The 21,166-nt window shown below is 39.7% G+C and overlaps 1 protein-coding gene across 2 annotated transcripts in view; it reads right to left on the bottom strand.

Annotated features, from left to right (window-relative positions):
• Positions 1 to 727: 727 nt before the first annotated feature.
• Positions 728 to 21,166, bottom strand: part of fstl4 (follistatin-like 4) — a 257,662-nt gene continuing 237,223 nt past the window's right edge. For both annotated transcript variants that reach the window (XM_023266557.3, XM_023266556.3), the window contains 4 exons: positions 18,515 to 18,664; positions 13,813 to 13,920; positions 5,048 to 5,157; positions 728 to 4,866 (listed from right to left, as the gene is read on the bottom strand). In XM_023266557.3, the coding sequence (XP_023122325.2) occupies positions 4,164 to 4,866; positions 5,048 to 5,157; positions 13,813 to 13,920; positions 18,515 to 18,664 (1,071 nt within the window). In that variant the 3' untranslated portion in view covers positions 728 to 4,163. The remainder of the gene's footprint in view (positions 4,867 to 5,047; positions 5,158 to 13,812; positions 13,921 to 18,514; positions 18,665 to 21,166) is intronic.

The raw sequence follows: 21,166 nt of genomic DNA, 5'->3' as shown, positions 1-21,166 counted from the left end.
CAGTGAATGGTGATGCACCTCCTGACCTGCTATTATGTGCAGGAGGATGCCTACTGGTGATATGTAGAGATGTAATAGCTGATAATGGACATTCTGATAGAAGTGACTGTTCAGCATGAAAAAATGGAAGATTTATCTACATACATGTACTGAGTTATACATGAATACTTAAAGAACAGTTATTGGGTGTTAAATTGAGCAGTTCTTTCTCTGTTATTGGTGCTGCACTACTGCAACTAGTGATGTGTATTGATGAACTGTGCCCTTAAAGGTCATAAACTCTGTTGTTTTGACAAAAAGTACAAAAGCTATAAAGATCTACAGTTTTTCAGGGATAAGAAACAGAAAGATACGAGGAAATCCACAAGTCAGTGATCAAAATAGTGTATTGGACAGATTGATTAGCTAATTGTTGTACCCTGACAGCAGAGAATTATTAGTTGGCATTTGGCAGCAGGGCTCAGTTAATTGGCTGATGATTGTTTTCAGTGATTCTTTAAGCAATGGAACATTCGCTGTTACTTTACTTAGTAATATATGCAAGGAAACTGAATAGCTTTGGGTTTTGGACTGTTGGCTGAACCAAACAGTTGACATCTGTTTGTAGTCCAACGTTTCAGAGATTACCTGATTCATTGAGAAAGTATTCAAGAGATTCATGGATATTGAAACTAATTGTTAGCTGCAGCCTCATTTGGTAGAAAGGGACTTCACAAGACACGGCAACTTGATTTTTACAATATATTTAATTCGATTTTTTTCTTACAAAACAATTCCCTCATAAACCAGAACACACAAAATGCATAAAGAAAACTGTACAGTCAGTTTTGTCATGTCTGAACGTGTTCTAAACATGAACAATGTTATCTACAACAGTGGTTCCTATCAATGTCTATCACACCAAGCGGTTCAGCTCTGCAGCCCCTTGCTTCAGGGTTAAAGGAGAGGTACGGAAATAGTCATGTGACACTGAAGGTAGACCCAAACAAACAACGTGAGCTAGCCAATAATGTAGTTCTATCAGCAAGCACAGGTGCAGTCTCTTTGCTCTTGCTCTCCTTGGCTCTAGCAGCGATGTCTTACTGCTGAATCGACCTTAAGAGAGAAGCTGACAGATGTGACAATGAGAGGGCAGAAAAGTGACTTTTTCACAAGCAACGGTAAACTGTATGTGACTGTGAAAGATCACTGAGAGGTCAATGGTAATCATGTTGAAGATCTATTTTCATTACATGCATGTCTCTGAGCTGTTGAACACTGTCGGTTACTCGTTTAGGGCCATCAGGGACTTTGGATGGGGTAGTGACTTTAGGAAACTTCAGAGCCTGAATCTTCTTTTTTTCATTTAGACAGAAAACTAGATTACCAATTTAACAAGTTTCCATTCACATAGCTTAGATGTATCGCAGATATATATTTCTGTCCTCAGTGCAACAGTGGTCTAGGAAACATTGAGTCTTTGCCTTCAAAAAGACCATCATGCCAGAAAGGTTTTCGTGGCAGATTAGCAGCAAATACCGAAGTCACAAACAAGAACGACAAATCTGCTTCACTCCTGTGTTTACTTTTTCTTTTCTTGCACAGCTTGGTTTCTACCCTACACATTGCATCCCATTGGGGAGTTACAGGCACAACTACATATTAGGAGAAGATGATTAATATTTAATTTAGGTTGCTGTTTGTGGGGAGGGGAAACACACACAAGCAGATACAGTAAACTCCATTCACAAGACTCCAGTTGGATTTACAGTGGTTTGTTTCTCCTAGAGTACTCACGTGAAGCGTGTTAAAGCTGGACTTTGACATCGTGATCTGTGGAGATAAATACAACTTTAATCTCACTTCTTTCAAGCATGTTTGACCCGCCAAAAAATGGTCAGCAACTGCAAAATCCCAAAGGCTGTGAGTATTTGTGCTGTGATGCTGAAGTACATCCCAGATTCTATTTTACTTCAAAGGCAAGTTCACACTGAGGCTCACGCAAGAACATTTTCAGTTTGGTTGGATTCACTAAACTCTCTTAAGTATACAAATGTGTCGAGTTTAAGGACTGAACATGCTGTACTAAAATGTGCCTCAATTCTAACAGAACCTCCCATGAAACTGTGAGTCATGATGACCTGGTGAATAAATAGTAATTTTAAGCATTAAGGTCATCTTGGATACATATTCTATTACATTTAGTATCAAATTTAAACACCAAATTCATTCATTGTGAATCCAGGGTAAATTCTTGAGTTTCTTTTCTCTGATTATAGTCAGACTCTCTTTAAATGACTTGAATGTTCCCCATAAAAGCCAAATGTTTGAGTGGTTTTTGCTTGAGGCTCACTGTGTTATTATCGAGTCTGTCTATTTTTTGGTTCTCATTTTTTCATACTGGTGAGAAAGGTACAATTAAAATAGTCTTCTGCTGTGTGACTATTTCTAAGAGCAAATTTGAGAAACACAATGTAAGAAGTCTCCCCAGCAAACAATTACTTCATCATCAACCAGGTAAAGTCAGGAGCATTTAACAGAACTGACTTATTGAGAATTCTTGTAGATCTAAAGAGGGAAAAAAAGAAAAGTAAAAGCCATTACCCCAGCATTGGCACCAATTTTAGACCACTATGTAAGAGCCATCAGGAGCGTTCCTTCATATGTAGACCAGCACTACTGTCAGTAGGCAGAAATGCTTTGGAGACATTATGTTTCCAGTAATTTCTGATAATGCTATTACATCTGCAAAAAGCTGCAGTTCTGTCTTGCTGCTAATGGATCATCATAATGATGATTAGTGCAAGAGGAAAAACACAGTTACACAAAAGATGATGCAGTTCCTCCACAAACAAATAAATATCTGCTATATGTAAAGAGTTGCTGGTGTTTGTTCGGTTACCGCCTCGAGACAGTAATTTCAGTTTTTTGTTTCAAAAGTAGGGATGCAATTTCTGAGTAACAATAATAAACGTACATGTACAGCCATTTATGTAATTTCACAATCAATAATTATTCCTGACAACAGGAAAGATGTTTAATACAGTACATATTGCTAATGTTTGTGAAAATGCATCTCTACTTCTGAAACGGGTTGCCAGGCTTTGAGATACAGAATATCTTTTCCTGTGCATATGTAGCTGCTATCCAGATAGTGTTTGATGCTGACAGTAATTAATAAAAGTTTTACCTGGTGCTGAATACCACATGGTTAGTGTCAGTCTACCTGACTTGGAGTTTGATCTTCATGCACGGCTCTCTGAGAGGATGTACAAATGCTCACAGCCAGTTAGACAGCAGAGTTGATGCTACTGTGGCTCGGCCTCAGCATATGGGTCAGTGTAAACCGGAGTCATTACCCTGAGGGAATCTGCTAAGTGGTATAAGTGGCATTTTCAGGCTTCACAGCACAGAGCTGTGCAGGTTCAGAATAAATGTGAGAGACAACAGGGGACAGATTATACCATTGCAAGAGACCAGAAGATGTACTTTTCATTTCTGGTTAGGCTTCCTCTGCGACCGAAACATTCGACGGCTAATGGACCAATTGGGCTCTTTGGATAGACAATGTAAATAGAGGGTATTACACAGAAGAATGAAAGCTTTCAGAGGGAGAGTACAGTACAATACCATGACGAAGGCGAGTAAACAGATGGTGTTGGTAGCTTTTAAAAGGACTCAGAACACGCATACACTAAAGGCAGACAGGACAGACTGACAGTTTGTGGTGATTATATGCAGCACTGGTGAAAACGACAAACGTTGAGATAAACAAAAATTGGAAAGCTTTTTAGTCTAAAAAAAGTGAGCATTGTGCATAGTTCGTTAATAACCCCTCTTCAGGTACCTATTTGCTGTGATAACATGGAAGGAAGTGCAATAATGTACAATTCTGTATAGTTAAGTGCACATAGATCACTGTTGCACTGAACGGCATTGACACTTTCTCCCAATAGAAATATCACAACAGATTTTCTTAATATTTTCTCAATTACTCTATTTTTAAGTGTACTTTTGTTACAACAAACCCAGGCATGTTTCCCTCTCACTCAGTCCTAGGGTTGAGTCCACAACTTATGTTCACACAAATCTTAATAATAGGTCATTTGGCCTGATCTTTCCTTCTCCTTTTTTCCCCACTTGCGCCTCTACTTCTACATCTCCTGCTTTTTTTTCTTTTTAACTCATACCTCCCCCACCCAAACAACTGTGTTCCCTCTCTTGATGTCTGACACCTCGCAGTGTGGCGTTCTCTGTTTGCCGTTCAGGACAAAGAGCGACTCGACTGACGGTGTCACCAGGTACTGTCCGAACAACCCGCTGGAGACCACCACTCGGTTGGGGCCACCCCACGGCCAGGCTTGGGGGCCCAGGGGCTCCTTGAGGCTCCGGAGAACCTCAGTGCGGCCTGAGGACAGATCGGCAAACAGCAGGTCCGTGCCTGAGCCCGAGGTGGCCACGACCACATGCTGGTTGGACTCTGTGAAGGAGGGCTGGAAAACCAGATCAGAGACAGCTACAGGCTGGTCAATTTCCTGGTTCAGACCCAGCTCCCCCTGGAACGACACTGTCTGTACTATCAGCTTTGAACTCCGTGGGTCAGGTGTCACAATGTAGCGGCCGTCCGGGGACACGAAAGCCTGGCCCGTGACATTTAGGTTCGGACCAATCACGGCGTCTGTCACGCTGTCGATGATGAGCTGTGGCGGGGCTTGCAGAAGGCTCTTGCTCTGGCACTGGATGAAATAGAAGCCACTCAGGTGTGTGTAAGCCATGCTGACTGGTATGCAGCTATAGTTCTTCAGGCTGATGGTCTTGACGCGGTGGAAGGTCTCCAGATCAATCTTGTGTACCGCAGGTTCATTTTTGAGGAAGACAAAGGCAAACCTAAATCGACAAAGTTCAAAGCAAAGGTTAATAGCCTTTCTAGATTTTTGGGGGCAGTGATTAATACACATCGAGATTCTCATTAGAATTCTCCTTTGTGTCAGAAGGACAGCTGTGATGAGCGAGCAATAGGGTCGCCTGTGTTTTAAGGCCAGAGGTGGCTGAATGTGTGCTGCCTTACCTCACGTGAGTGATGATGAGGTTAGTTGGAGGAATGAAGAAGTCGTTCACCCTCTGGAAAGTCGTGCGGATGGCATGATGTGCTTCACCCACACTGGCTTGAGGAATTACCTACACACAACGACAGGAAAGTCAATATGAATATTAAACAGTAAAACAAAGATAGAAAACTCCATTTATGCTCTCAAAAATTAAACATATAGTGGCTGTAAATACATACGGAAGCTGTTTGATCTTTCAGAAATATAAAAATAGAATAAAAGCAGTTAGAGTTTAGAATAATGTTTATATTAGTTTCTTTTCTGCCTGCATATACAATTGAAGCCATTTCTCTGTGAAGTAGGAACTCTTCCATCAGATGGTTCCTGGTCCTTTCTGAGATTTTAACTACAGATTGGCTGATTTCTGAGGCTTTTGTATTAGCATTTTATTTTAAACACATAACTATAAGACAATTTTAATAAGGATCCCGTTTATATATTGTAAAGAACACTACCAAAAAAACTTGTGGGAGAAATCTGGGAGACAAACGGTCTGAATGACCCTAACCTTCCTTTTGGCTTCTTGCATTGGCCGCCTTTTAGACTACTACCGATTTATCAGTGATATACAGCATGGCCAGGCTGACAGAAAACTAACTACACAATTGTGTTCAACAGGAAACTACAAAAGGAAGAGCTGCACTTTAGCTGTTAAAGTGAATGTAGTGCCTTTCATTTATGGAACCAAGACATCATAGATTAAATTAACAGGGATGCAGTCTGTGTTGAAAATGTTTTAGTCAAACACAGTGTTGTGAAGGAAAGGTTGTGACTTCAATAACCAGAGAACAATAGAGTTGCCTTCTACTGGAGGACTTACAATTACCATGACCTGGATGACTGAGAACCTTCAAAGACATATCGCCTTGGAATATGGAGTAAACATCATTCGAATGCTGCTGGAGTATAAGAGGAAAGAAGAGGGAACCATCTCCTTTTCAACTTGAATGCGGAATACACAGACTTGTCCCCAACAGCTCATCCCTTGTCTCTACTGTAAAGCAGCAGTGAAGCAAAACAGATACTACTGAGGGTGTTGAACCTGCTACTGAGCGAGAGATTAAGATTGTCTATTTTACGATTGATGCTTTTAAGGGCAGGACTGATCAGACCGTCAGGAAACAACTACTTCACGAAGTTGCTATTTTTTCTTTCAAAAATAGAACCAGCTTCACCACTAATCTGATATGTGCCCTGCTGGACATCTGCCTGACTAACACCTACCTGAAGACCAATGAGGGTTTCCACAGACAAAAACATGGCCAATCTCTACTCAGAGGGATGGAACTACACAAGAGAGGATGTCACTTATAAAAAGTCTTCTTTTGGACTATGTGATGGACATTTAAGAGGATGGATGCCTCAGCAATGACGCTTCCTGGAGACCTACACACACAGACCAAAAAGTAGTGCAGAAACTGGAGGTCACAGAACCTTACACCATCTGGGTAGATGTCCCTCCGAAGGCAGAGAGAAAAGAACAGGAGCACATGCATATTAAAACAGCACCTACAGCCTGGGGCTATCTCAACAGGGCCTTCATTAAGTCAGCAAAAGAGATCTGGCAAAAAAAGCAACAACAAAAACACCAACGACAAACAGACAAGAAAACAGGAACAGGTGTAACAACATTGTCATTCTGTATGTGACCAGCGTGCAAGAGAATCTCAGAAAAGTACTGGTTCAGTCTGAGTACTGAACACTAAAAAATCAAGCTAAGCAATCTTATATATGCAGTCCATTGCAGCAAGAGGTGCACAGGCATCTATATACAATGATTCACAAGAACATGACACCGCACAGGACCGCCATCTCCTCAGAACAAGGCTCAGCAGTCCACCTGATTCTAAAAGATAAAGGAGACTCCTTGAGTGCCAATATGTCCACATCCTGGACAGAGAAGACAGATGCCTTGAGAGAAGTGAAGGAAGGAATCTATGTTAAACTGGAACAGCCATCTCTAAACCGGGGAGGTGTTCTATGCCATCATTGGTCAGCCACATACAGTCCTAATATCCCTCCTCAAGTCAGTTTCACCACCATTCACACATTAAGTGTGAATGGTGGTGAACTTTCTTTACCTAGAAGTCTCCACTGGTCAGTAAGAACTTAGCAGGCCTTTTGAAAGAGAAGTGAAAAACCCTCAAGAACCAAAAAGATGTCCAGTTGATTTCTATTGGAGCACTTACACTGATGATGATGAAAACTGGGCAGAATGACATTGGCTTAAACCACATAAACTGAATTACAAGTTTATGCTTCATCTGTAACTATTATGCAAATCAGAGGGATCTTTACCAGAAAGGTTCATAATATTTGAAAGTGTTTAAAACAGTCTGTAACAGTCTCAGTAATCTGGTTCAGAATGTTTAGTTTACTGCCGTGCTCAAAATATTACCAGAATCTCTTTAGGTAACTAAACGTAGGACCTTGTAGCTTCTTTGTGTAGGTGAAACGAAGGCTCATACTGTACGTCAGCTTTTAACAGCCGGGGCTTGTTCAGGTGACATCCCCATTAATCCTGTAACAGATAACCATCTACGGCATATGACTCAGGCTGATGAAACCCTACCTACCCCAGTTCTCTGTAAAAGCATCTTATTCCTTGATGGTTGTCTGAAGAGCACACGCCACAATAAAAGCCCCATCCCTCATGTCTAACACCTGCCACTGAATCAGCATGTTTGTAAAGTGCTCCTGGTTCACTGCCTTGTCCATGACACATGCTTCATCATGCATTCCTCTGTGATCAGGTCACAGTCAAGGACGAGGTGACGTGGTTTATGGGGCTGCATTTATTAAAAGCAAACAGGTAACTTCAACTCCGTGATACCACCTCCAAAGCAAAAACAGTTCCTTCTCATTGGCAACCTCCGCTTTATACTTTCAGACAAACTCTGCTTATTAAAACGGTTCTAGTTTTAGACACCTAAGCAAATGTTGCTGGAGAGCATATAGAATATTTTTTGAAGGGAAACAGCCAAGTGTAAAATCTATTTTGATGTCTACGCCTACACCACTAAAGCCGAACCTCTACCTGATGCCCAGTGGGGGGCCAGACTCCACATTCCTTCCTCAGAACTATCAAATGCAAGGAAATAAAAATAGCAGTTTAAGTTGCCGAGTTGTTACTTTTGCTACACTGCTGCAATACTCCTCAGAAGTGCTCTCCTTTTCCCCATTCTCCACCCTCCTGCATATCTCATCCATTTTTAAAATAAAGCATCAGCCTGTTTCTCACTGCTAGCAAGACATGAAAAGAATCCTCGTCAACAAAAAGTCATTACAACAGTTGCAGAATACAATGACAGGAGTTAATGGGGTTCAATGTAGTATCACTCATGTATTATTAGGCAGCTGCTGTAGTCTTTGGGGCTGCAGGTGCTCTCAACTTAATGCCACAGGCTTCCCTTTGTTATCGCTCATCCTTGGATTTCATATCCACACACTCAGCGCTGAGGCCCAATTGAGTTTTTCTCTGCCCCTGCCTCACTGGCTGACCTAATACCTGAGGGGGATTTGGTTCTGACTGAGTAGCTTTTGCCTTTCAACAACATTCACTCTGGAGAAGCCTTGAGTAGTGTTTATTATGTTTTTTTTTTTTTTTTTTTTTAAGTTTCCCGTCTAGCTACAGTACATCTAAATGAAATGGGATTCCTCGAATACTCCAGTGTATTTGTGTCATTTAGGAAATTCAATAAATCTCACAAGGCATTTTCGTATTACCTCATGCAGCACGTTACATAGTGACAGAAACTGTGCCTTTCCTATGTACTGTTAGAAATGCCCATCTTGTTGCTCCTGGGAAGCTATGAAGCACATTATGGATTCCCTGGAAGACTAATGTTCAAGATCAATGCTCGGTACAGAATTTCGCAGCTTCAATTAATAATTTGTGTGTTTTACTCCCTGCAGCATATATGACACATTAGTAAATGTATGCATGGTAATATATAGATCAGATAGTCATGTCAAGTTCTTTCAATATCACATAATTAGTTGTGACTTTCCTGCAAAGAAGGGTTGGAATTAAGCCAGACTGCATTTCGGACATCATCAAGAATTTATGCAACACAATATGTTGCTTTTAGCTGCCTTCTAGAAAGACATGTGTTTTTCTGATCTGATGTCTCTATCTGTAGGACTGCTATAAATCACTGCTTGTTTGTTGTCAGTGTCTAAGTAAAGCCAGTCTCTGATCTGACACCTCTATCTGACAATTCAGTGTAAACTTTGTTGCTATGATTAACATAATAACCATTTGATTAAATGCTCTGTATACAAGATTTTGAACATTAATATAGCAGCAAACAACCATTTGTTTTGTAAGGATGTAGTGTAGTTATGGCATCCTTACAGCACACTCCCCCTGTATGTGCTGTAATCTGTGTTCTAAGTTGTGGTAGATGCTTTGACCATATTGGCATTTCAGTTCCACACTTTGAAACTGGTGGTCTACATCCAGAAACTGTCAGCATTGTAAAAGTGTGATCTTGAGCTGACGCCTGCAAAAACCAATCCATTTGTGTTATTTGCCTAAATTATGTGCACTAATACCATTTCAACTCAGGTCATTTCAATAAACAATAACTAGATGTACTGACTTCTACAACTCAGAGTCACTTAAGTAAACTGAAAAGAGACAAAATATAGTCATAGACTCCAAACATGAGAAGAAAGAGCCAAGAATCAAATCAGGGACGTTACAGTTGCTTGGTTTGCTTTAACTACCAGACCACTGCACACTTCTTTAAATCTTAACATTACCAAGTTCTTGTACAGCTTCTTGTACAATAAATTTAACCTTTGAAATGTCTGCCTTATTTTCATAATTTAAAAGAAGATTTTTGTTTCTAAAAATGTAAATGATACCCAAACTCTATCAGGAAAAATGTCACAGCTACACTGCTAAAAACTAAAAAAGACAATGAGACTAGAATTAACAAACTAAAATCCAAACCTTAAAAAGTGGCTTTACGATAAAAAATGCCTTTTGTGAAGAGAATTAAATTAAAGGCACGATTTTGCCAGCCTAAAGTAAATAATTGCAGTTTCCTGTTGTGACAAATTGTAGTAGCAATGATTTCATTTGCAATAGTAATCAGTGTAAAATACATATTTGGCAAACGTAATTAAAAGACAAATGGAGAGAAAACAGATGGGAAATACTGTGTGTACGTGCACAGAAAAAAACCAATGTGCCTGTGAGTTAAATATCTTCTTGGCACGTACATAGAGATGAGACTGACAGTCTGAAAGGCCATGTCTCTGTCTGCCCGGCAGAGATTCCTCCATTTGTCTTCTCTAATGAATTGACAATCACACTCCCTCTAATGTTTACAGAGAGTTATTGAGCCATCCTCCAACTTGGCTGCTTAAAAACACAACACACACCGAAATGGACGCACACCTACACACATTTACACATCTCAAGTGCTCGAATTAACATGCACAAACAGAGACAGTCATGCACATGTATGATCCGCTGAAGCGAAGCGGTGCTGCTGGTAGTGACAGGCTGCAGCTCAACAGGTCAATTACTTTCAGTCCAAATGATAATGACATTATCAGACCATTTATTTGAGGTGTGATCCATGTGGCCTCCAATCCATTATGTGGTTTCCCTGCAATTGCATTTTTGATTGATTCATGCCCTGCTCAGTAATTATTCATTACTCCTGAATGACTGCAGGAAGAGGGGAAATGAATAAAATGAAAAACACAAAAATATGTTTTCAGCAGTTCAACCAGCAGCCCCGAAAGGGAGAAATGTTATGCAAAGCTGCTCTCAGTAGTTCACTCAAATTTTATGAGGAGAAAATTGTTTTGTCTGAGATGAAAAACATCTTCTTCATAAATTTTTCTGCTTTATTTAAAATTAAGACTCTGATAGACCTTTAAAACCACTCTAGCATAATCATCATGCCCCTTAACTGTGACACAAAAGCAAATCCTCTGGTTGTACACCTGCTTCCTGTGAAGAAAAGGTGCAAAACTCAACAACAGGCACACACATGCAGATTGTAAATCAGTAGAAAGCTGTTAACACCCACACCCGGTTCTCTTTTCACTACTTTCTTTTTTGCCAAACCATAGTGACACCTTTAGGTCCAAAACAACCAACCATTATAGCACAAATGTGGGTAAAAACATCCAGAAATAATAGTGTAAAAAGGAGACATTACACAATCATGAAGACGTGTTATTCATAGAACTATTTGACAAACGATTGCGGTGCCATTAACAGCGACACGAGTCCTGATTAACTATTAAAAATTTATATGAAACCACTACTGTTCAAAACCAATAACTGCACTGGGGGAAAAAATCATTTATGCATTCAAGTGATTTTCTGAATATAAAATGAGTCATTTCACTTGAAATATCCTCAAAAGAATAATACATTTGAGAATGTATCATCCCTCTGCAGCCCTCATAATGAATAGACACAGCACAAGCCCAAACTGTAAAGACCAAACACAACACCTCACACGATTATAATGGGATCCGTCCCTCCAGTGGGACAAAGCAGAACAATAAACATGTTTGTGTCTAATACAACATTACAATGGCATCCCTCGGTGCCTTTACTCCTGGCAGCATCCTCTGCTGTTACACAAACAAACATATAAATACTGTGCCTTTAAAAACAGCATCACACCTTCTCCCACAGGTACCAGCTCTGGTCCCTTCCCTCTGTCCTCCACCTCCTCGACCCTCTCTGCATCCTCCTCTCTTTTCTCATCTCACCCAATCCCCTGAGGTGGATTAAATACAACCACACCTGTGATCATTTCTCATTTGTGAAGCCTCCAACACCAGCGGTCCAAAGGGACACCAGGCACAAGCCGACTGCGCCGCAGCTGTGAATTGTTGTTTTTGCTTTCTTGGTAAATGCTCTAAAACATACATAGATTAGATGTTGTCACGTAAATACTTATAACATAAACAGGGATGTAGGTACACAACTGGTCTCAATTAGTTACGAGGCTCTGTTTCCCTCACTTGGTCAACTTTCTACAGCTCATATAGATTACATTCTCCCAGGGAGATAATTGCTCATCAGAGTTCACAAATGCCCACACCGCAATAGTAGGTGAAGAAATGAAACAATAATAAAGTAGGGCTATTTTGTAGTTTTAGAGCTGCACTAAGCTGGATTTATGTAGATTAATCACCAACCAGGGTTAAAAAAAACAATGAGGCCATAACAGAAATTTTCTCACAATGAGTCTATTACATTTTTCAAAGTGAGATTCTAGAGCTGGATATTTATACTAACATGGCATTTTACTTAAAGGAGGAGAAAAAAACTAAGCTTGAGCAAAATAAAAAAGTGTCAAATAAGCAATTAACAAGCAAAGACTTATCAAAAGGAACTACACAGATTCATTTGTGTGATTAAATGTTATGTAGTCACACTGTTCCCCTTGTGACTTCCTGCATCTACAACCATATATCAACAGCAACAAACAGCATTTCTCCCATTGTTCTGCCAATTCCAAACTTGCCATTTTTTGTCTGTGTAATGGTACACGTCTACATGGACATTTTCAGGTGTGGAGGATTGTTTCTGCTTCCAAACACTGGACACTGTGCAGTGTCACGATACATGATTGACAGATGCTCTTCAACAGGAATCCAACACAAGCTTTACCCTCCTACAGCGACAACACTGACTGCACCTGATTGGATGAACACTTCACCTGTGCGCTGTCTGCTCCTGGATTTCAAAGTGGACCAGTGTGGTGACTTGTTTGGAAACCTTCACTCACATTACGAAAACAGTTCACCAAAATGTGTTTCTGTAAACATTTGAGGTAAATAAAAATAAGCAATGTAGTTGCTCCATCTGACTCCATTTTGGAACAAGAATGGTCAGTTTAAAAATTATGCCTTTCTAGAGGCGGGGCGTCTCATTTGCATACAGTTGAGACTGATCAATCTATCCACCTTAACATACATCTATCAATGTTGCTGATCCAAATTCATCAACTGCATGGCTCATTTCTGGTCCCATATGTTTTCAGAAACATTTGTCCAATCGAGTACAGCCAAGGTGTAGGTTGTAGTGGTTTTCTGTTGGAGACCATCTGTGAGTCTTTATCGAGTCACTGCCTCGTCGTACAGACATCAAACATCCAAAGCTAGGAAGCAGCGCAACCCCTCTGCTGCAAAAACGCCCCTGTAGACATGTTCCACTATTCTCATACTCTTTCCTTTCACTGGCCCTTGGTTTCTGTTTACTCCACTTGGAGCAGATGCACCAACCTTTTTCCCTGCAGCAATGATGCAAGACTCTCCCTGAAGATCCCTTATTAGCCTGGTGCATACCACGAACTGAGTGGATACGAGTTTAGTTACTACAAGCACTTAAACACATAGTCGTAGCTAACTCCACAAATGATAGGAACAACAAAGGAAATTTGCCCCAAGATGCTAACTGTGCAAAGACAACAAAGGAGGAACTGGTTACCTCCAACCTCTGGCAGCGGAACCCTGCACAGCAAAAACTGCATTCAACATTAGAACCACAACTCTTTTGACAATCTCTCAGTCAACGGCTGGAGCAATAGACTGCCTCTTTTCTTTCATAGACTGTGGTAACAGAGATACGCAGTCTGCCTGAGAACAGGAATACTTTACGTTTATCAGTGTAAATTACTAACTAACTAAAATTGACTAACATTTGAAAAGGAACTACTATTAAGTACTACACACTTACCTGAAGCGTTGGGTGTGTTTTGTCTGTATCTCCCCATGTTAAGACCCACACTTGGTCATGTGATTTGTCATACAGCATCTTCACTGGATAAGGATCTGTTGCTACTGCCTGGAGGACATAAACAGAGTGTGGGGAAAAGAAAAACATTAATTACATTTCAAATGGACAGAAAAAAGCTCTGTTCATGGTGCTAAAAACTCACAAAAGCCAAGAGGAACACGAGTAACAAGACAATTAACATGAAATTCTAAATAATAAACAGTATTTGCAACCGTTTAGAGCCAGTGTTGCCATTATCAAGAGTGTAAACCAGAGGGCAATGAAAAGTTTATTATTCAGTTGTATAACATATGTGGTATTGTATCAGCAGTGTCTTGTATTTGTTGCCACCACATGAGGCAACACAACAAATTTGTTTGGCCATGTAGATTAGCACCACAAAGTATTATTTAAGTCATATGGGGAAAATTCCTGTATTTTTTCTATCGCAACATATATCACAGGGCAAGAAAATACCGCAATATCAAGTTATTGCCACTATTGTACAATCCTAAACTAACCTGCCTGTAAGAACCTTTTAGTAAGACTGAGAACTGAATGCACATAATGCATGTAGGAATAAACCGTGGATGTGTAATGCACCATTTGCTCAAAATATAGGATATAATCCACTACCAAGCTGGCAACTGAACAGAAAGCTCTTAGCTTTAAGCCCTTTTTAGCTCTTATCTCTCAGTTCATCTGAAAAGTAATGGAGTACCAAGAACAAAAGATGTACAGTCTGTAGTGTGCATTTTTTGTAGACTATAAACTATACATACCTTCACTATATTTAAAGTATTTTAAACATCAAGAACAAAAAGGATCTAGAATAATTTACAGAGATAATAACAGAAGAAAAAAAGATGGACAGTGAAAAGAGAGAGCTGGGAGAAGTGGGGGAAATACTCAACCTCAGATCTGCTGCATTGTCAACAACAAGCAATAACACAATCCATTACCCTGCTTTTGGCTGGGTGTACGGGAAGCTGCTGACACCCTCACCAGTGGAGCGAGACCACAAGCTCCGTGTTCAGTAATGGGAGGTCCAGCCCTCTGATCTGCACTGGTCAGCCAAGTGTCAACTCAGCATGCATCTATGTATAGTAGGAGATGGTGGAAAATGTACCTTTTTGTGTGCGTTTTAGATTCCTACATGATGGGAGCAGAGGTGAACCTGATGCCAGGCCTCAGTGGACCTTTTGAAGTCCAACATGTTGTAACTGCTCAGTTCAAGTTGGAATTAAGGGTCGAGGTGTAAATGAATGTTGGCTTTATAAGTATGGACATTCTTCTGTTCGTATAGTGATGATTTTTGCTGCTAATGACAAAGAGCTGTTTGCTTGTTAAAAAGGAACTGATTTTCACAGCTGGCAGCATCTTCAATTCTATTTCAGGTTGGCAAAATACCTGGTTCGCTAACAAGTCTCTTAAAAAAACTGTTATTTTCCCCTCCTTGCCCACTTTATGATCACAGAGCAATGTGGAAGACATGCAGGTAATAAATTATTTTAACTTTTCAAATACACATTTAAACATTCCGTATCTTGTGCTGTTACCATTCTGTGTCTACTTTTTTTAGCCATCAAACTGATTAGAGAGCTTAGATTTTATTGATTTTTTTAACTTTACTTACTTCTAAATGTTCAAAGCTAAACCTAATTAGATTTTATAAGGGAATTGATTTTGATATGCACATTGAAAGTAAGTTCAATTTTGATAAAATGCTATTGAACCCTAAACCAAGTGATGGCAATGTTTGATAAACAGACAGTAAAGAGCTGTAGCTGCAGAAACTCAATGGAAAATACAGTTGCACAGATTTTGATGCTCCTCTATTTTAATGTTTGTTGATTTTATATGTAACGTGTCTTTGAGTGTTTTGAAAAGCACTATACAAATAAAATGTATTATTATCATCTTTAAACTGCTTGAACGAAGATGCTCATCTGGGCTAAGAGAAAAGACAAAGCGTAACGGAATAATAAATAACATCTTGATGCCGTCTCTTATTGATTTACTGCAGTCTCAAAAGGAACCGCCACAGCAAGCTGCAGTCACTACATAACCAGAGGTTTTTACCATCTGGCATTGATTTTAATTAGCTGATGTGGCAATTGTTTTCCGACCCAATGGCAGGCTTAGCTGGCACAGGTCTGACACTTCAGAATCAAGGTTAGAAAGATAACAACGCTGCGTGGAACAGCATGAAAACTATGAAAGGCTTTAGTGTTGTAGCTTCTCTACATGTTTACAGCCTTCATCTAGTGTCTGATGGGAATCATAGCTGTGCCTGAAGAATCAAGGCTTTGGAAAAGAATGAAACATTTTTAAAAAGGTGCACAAGACAACATTTCACTAGAGTAAACAAAATATACTGAGATGAAGGACCTAAGAATACAATAAATAATGCAGTCTTTTTACCTAGATTTAAATTTGCTCTTTATCTTTCAATTTTCTCTTTGTTGTTACTGCTTTTTAGGAGACATCTATAGTATTTTACTGTAAAATTTGAGAGTAGTTGTCCCAACAGTGGCCACAACTTTGCTCAGCAGGAATAACAGTCTTATCAGTGATACTCAATTACCTGTTTTTGCTTTAAGACAAGAAATCTGTGCATATTTTTACCAAGAAATTGTTGGTGTGCTCTCTGACGAACAAAAAGAAGTGACGCTTGATTATCTTTTCAAAAAACATGATAATTGGACATAACTAATTCTGAAAGGCATAGCTTTGTTCATGTATTACTTCTGTTGGTAGATACAGAGGCTAACATCTTCTCTACTATTGTAAAGGACACTGTCGAAAAGAAGCTAAAAAAGGGCCTTGAGATAACAGAAAAACATAAAAAAGGAGAAGATGCATTAACCTTCTGCACCCAGAGGCCAGAGAGGGTCTTCAAGAAAGAGAGAGGGGGAAAAGGATAGGACGATGAATGGTCGGATGGCAGTTTTACAGTGCTGAACAGAGTAAAAGAGAAAAAAGGGCAGCCGATGAGTCGTGATACACCAAAGGTGATGACCTGATCTTTAAATGTTGTGAGAATACCTTGCTGTATGTGTCAGCTATGTTTCTCCCTGCATTTTATCACCTTCGGTATCAAGGATATGTGAGAAAATGTTAGATAATTTAGTATTTGGTGTTGTTTTAATTGAAACAAACAAAAAAAGACATATCTAAAACAAAAATGTGTCTAAAGTCAAGCATGTAGTATTGACTAAAGTGGAACAGCAATTTCACCTGTGTTCAGAAGGGTCTCTGTAAGTTCTTATGTATCGTATTTAGTCCTCCTTTTTCCTCAGATGATAACAGGGTGAAGTTAAATGTTTCTTCTGACATTTCTATGCTGTTACTTGTTCTTTTGCAGTTTCTCTCATTCTTTGGACTTTGGCTCATCTCCCTTCTTCTCTTCCACTTACTTCTCCTTGAGTTAGGCCTGTTTCCTCTCATCCTGCACCTCAGTATAAATGATGCTGACCCTGGGAAGGACCCCTGAGGGATTTAGTCTCTAAACAGCCGTTACAGGCAAGATAAATGGCAAGGCAGCTAGCACCCACCTGGGTACCATATTGTTTCAAGCGCTTGAGGTGCATTTGATTTATTTTACCTTCCATGCGCCTTTTTGCACTGGTGGCAGTTCAATAGTGTGGCAAGTCTGAACTGAGTGCACATCACAGTGTGATGACATCTGACATGTTTAGCTACAGGAAGGCTAGACACTAGAGTAAAACTGCACTTGGAAAGATGTTAACGTAAAAGTTTCAAATGTCCTAAATCATACAGGTACAGATAAAAGTACTCTGTTGCAGGTCCCTTGCAGTTCCATGGAGTGTAAGCAGTTTACAATTGATTAAATGGTCATTTTTAGGGAAAAGACACAAGTCCATGGCAGGTTTTCGTTTTTAGCCTACAAATGTCAGTTTTCTTGTTAATATGATAGCTGTTGCTGCCGATTTTACCAACTCTATCTGTAAGCTGATTGAAAACATCATCTCTGTTTGACCCAGTAAAGAATACACTAAACCCTTGACAAAAGAATCCAATATGCACTTGATGGTGACAATCATATGCTGAAAGACTGAAACTAAAGCTACCTCACCTTAAGTGTGGAGGATGATTGGTTTCATATGGATAGAAATAATAAAAAAGCAGGGTTGTTTTATGCAACTATTGTGTTCTGACTGTGTCTGGATGTTTGCTACAGAAATCTGTTTGTGTCTGTGATTTGATATGATCTCAATATGCAGATGAATTAGACAGGACTGGCTGACTTGTCAAGAGTCACTGCATCCCAGGCCAAGGGAAGCAACATGATGTGTGAGTTCATATTTTTTCTTTCCATTGCAGAGCTAACGTCAATCCTGCTACCTGTAGTTTTGTCAGGTTTGCTTGAGTTGGCAGGAGATGGTCAAAATAAGAGAAAAATGATTGAAACAAACTACTCAGCAGCTCTATTGTGTTTCAAAAAAAAAAAAAAAACTAGACTTGAATGTTAGAGTTAGGAGATCACTTTTTTCCCATCTTGCCGTGATTCTGAGGCCTCAAACTTGGTGTAAAGTTTTCAAAAGAAACTTTAAAATGTCCCTACCTTATAAATAAATAATTTCTGAGACTATCCTTTGTTGTGCCCTGAGAGGCGTGCTTGATGACCTGCTCCACCCACCTGCACCACCTTCTGTGCTTGAATATCGACAACCAGCAGTCGGCCCTGGAGGGGCTGGGTCACGTAGATGTACTTATCCCTGATGTTGACTGCTGAGGACCACACGCAGTGCTGAGGTGACACCCCCTCACCTTTAGGGCACATCTCCTCCTGGGAAGAACCAACAGAGAACAGAGGGGATGATGGGAGGAGCAGAAGAGCAACGGAGGGAGGAAAAGGTTGGCAGGATTTAGCACAGTGTCGTAGATCAGCAGTGTGGTGCTTTATACTCTGCCATCCATCACTAATGATTAGGGCTCGGCAGTAATTCAAACATTTGGGCCATCTTGTCGTATGCTGTTGAAGGAGTGTGAAGAGTTTTGTTATTTTGAAGACTGTTTTGACATCTTTGCGTTGTAGAGGCAGACAGAAAATGTGGGGTGAGCAAAGGGCCAATGACATGTAGAAGTAAAAAGCTGGTGAGAAGCTAAATGTAGTGAATTTACAATGAAATACAGTCTGACAAGAAAAGAGAGAAATCCACACTTTTAAAGAACTGACAACAATCTTTAACCTGACAAGTTGCTTCAAGTATCATTGTTTTACATTAATTTACATTTAGTATTTATAGCATTTATTGACATACATTGCTTAAAGTGGAAAGATATCATGATATTGATTTAACTCCCTCAATCCCAATGCCCAGCGGCAGGTTTCAAAATCATCTTATATTTTTAAAAATTGTCAAAATTACACAATTTTTTTAGAGACAGAAACTGTAAAAACAGACATGTTTACCATACTTTTAACTACTTTGAAGAACTCCTTGGCTACGTGATGTCGAATCGGAAAGTATAACTAAATCTAATTTTAGAGTCTGAATATTTCACCAAAGTCACTGTATTCTACATAGCTCAATTAAAAAACTACCCACACAACTGTGAAGCTATTAGTAACTGAAATGCAACCAACAGTCGCATGATAAAAATTCGTTGACTTTTTTGCTGAACTGTAGGCTGTGTTTATGCAGCAGCATAGTAGACAAATAGTAGGCAAGTATGCAAAACATTAAAAATTTAAGTAGTAAAATATCTATAGTATGTAGAAACACTGCTTTTTTGACATGTATGTACTTGGAAAAATGTTTTACATGTTGATTACAGGTTTTTATCTTTTTCATTTTTGTAAAATAAATAATCAAGTCCAACTTCTGTTTATTTTTTCTGATTTATGGCATTATAACTTCGTTAAACTGTAGTAAAGACATTTATGAGTTCTCTCTATATGTTTCCATAGAGGTGCATAACTTTACACTGCAATGAATAACAAGCCCATGGCAAACAAAAATGTGACAGGAGAAAAAAAATGCATAGAGAAACTGCCTGGGGTTGAGTGGGTTAAACCATTTTGCACAGCCAAACCCAAAACGCATGCAGATGATTTTACCTCTGTGTGTGTCATTCCAATCATACATTTGCATTTGTAATATTGGTTAGTGATACTGGCATTGGTAATAGTTGATGGTCATTTCCATTAACAAACAGTGATTCCAGTCCTAAAGTTTGGGATTTTACATCAGTTTGAGTCAAATATGGACAGATTAATGTACCGCCAAGTAACATAGCTCCTCTACAGGCCCTGCAGCCCACCGTCTTTGCTGACAAGACACTTATGTACACACTTGCTCACTCGCACTATATATACTGATGTAATCACTAATGCACGCACGCACGCACGCACGCACGCACGCACGCACGCACGCACGCACGCACGCACGCACGCACGCACGCACACACACACACACACACACACACACACAAAGGTTGCAGGAGTTTCCACCTCCTCTCCACCTCACCAAAGTGGAGAAACTGCTGTTTATAGCAGGAACTGGCTAACACATGGCTTACTGAGTTTGTATTGATCTCTAATACAATTACAGGCTCCTGTAAAACCCAAATCCCTCAGAGGAACAAGCAACTTTTACCATCTAACGCCCTTTGTTCTGAAAGAGGGATGTTCTCTAGTGGATTAAAAACCCCAGGGTCGGCGGTATAGACTCTATACACTCTATTGTTGCCAGCTGTTGACTAATGGACACAAGTAATCCCATTACATTTAGTAGGGTGAGGAGTACCACTGAAAAGAGGGAGAGGATAAGGAGGGTCTTTGTTTTGGTGGCAATTTTCTTCCACACCGGACTTGAATGAGTAAATATAGTACAAAGATGGTTGGACAGATTGATTTTTCAGATCGACAGGGCTCGATGATTTATTCAGTGTGTTCACTGAGCTGGGACATTTAATGGACAATTATTTTTGCACTTTGAGGAATATAACAACTGGTGCCTTGCAGTCGCTCTTTTCTTATTTTGGTACAACAGCGTAATTTAGACCCTTTACTCTCTGGGAATGAGATACTCTTCGCGATGTACCTGATGTGATGAGTGCCTGCCATCCCTAATATAAAAACATACACTAAGTAGCATCTTTCTGCCTTAGACATAATTTGATTTTTAAAGCCACTGGCTCAGCAGTTGTGAACACAAGCATCCTGAAATTAATTTAGTGCAAAAGGGAGGGAGCCTGAAGCTAAACTATAGGCTACACATTAGTGTATGTGCATTTTGTATACTTTTATTTTAATTGAATTTATTTTTATATTAAATCACCATGT

This window comes from Amphiprion ocellaris, chromosome 14 (genome assembly GCF_022539595.1).
Source record: "Amphiprion ocellaris isolate individual 3 ecotype Okinawa chromosome 14, ASM2253959v1, whole genome shotgun sequence".
Classification (NCBI taxonomy): Eukaryota; Metazoa; Chordata; class Actinopteri; family Pomacentridae; genus Amphiprion; species Amphiprion ocellaris.
This window is presented reverse-complemented; position numbering and strand designations above follow the sequence as displayed.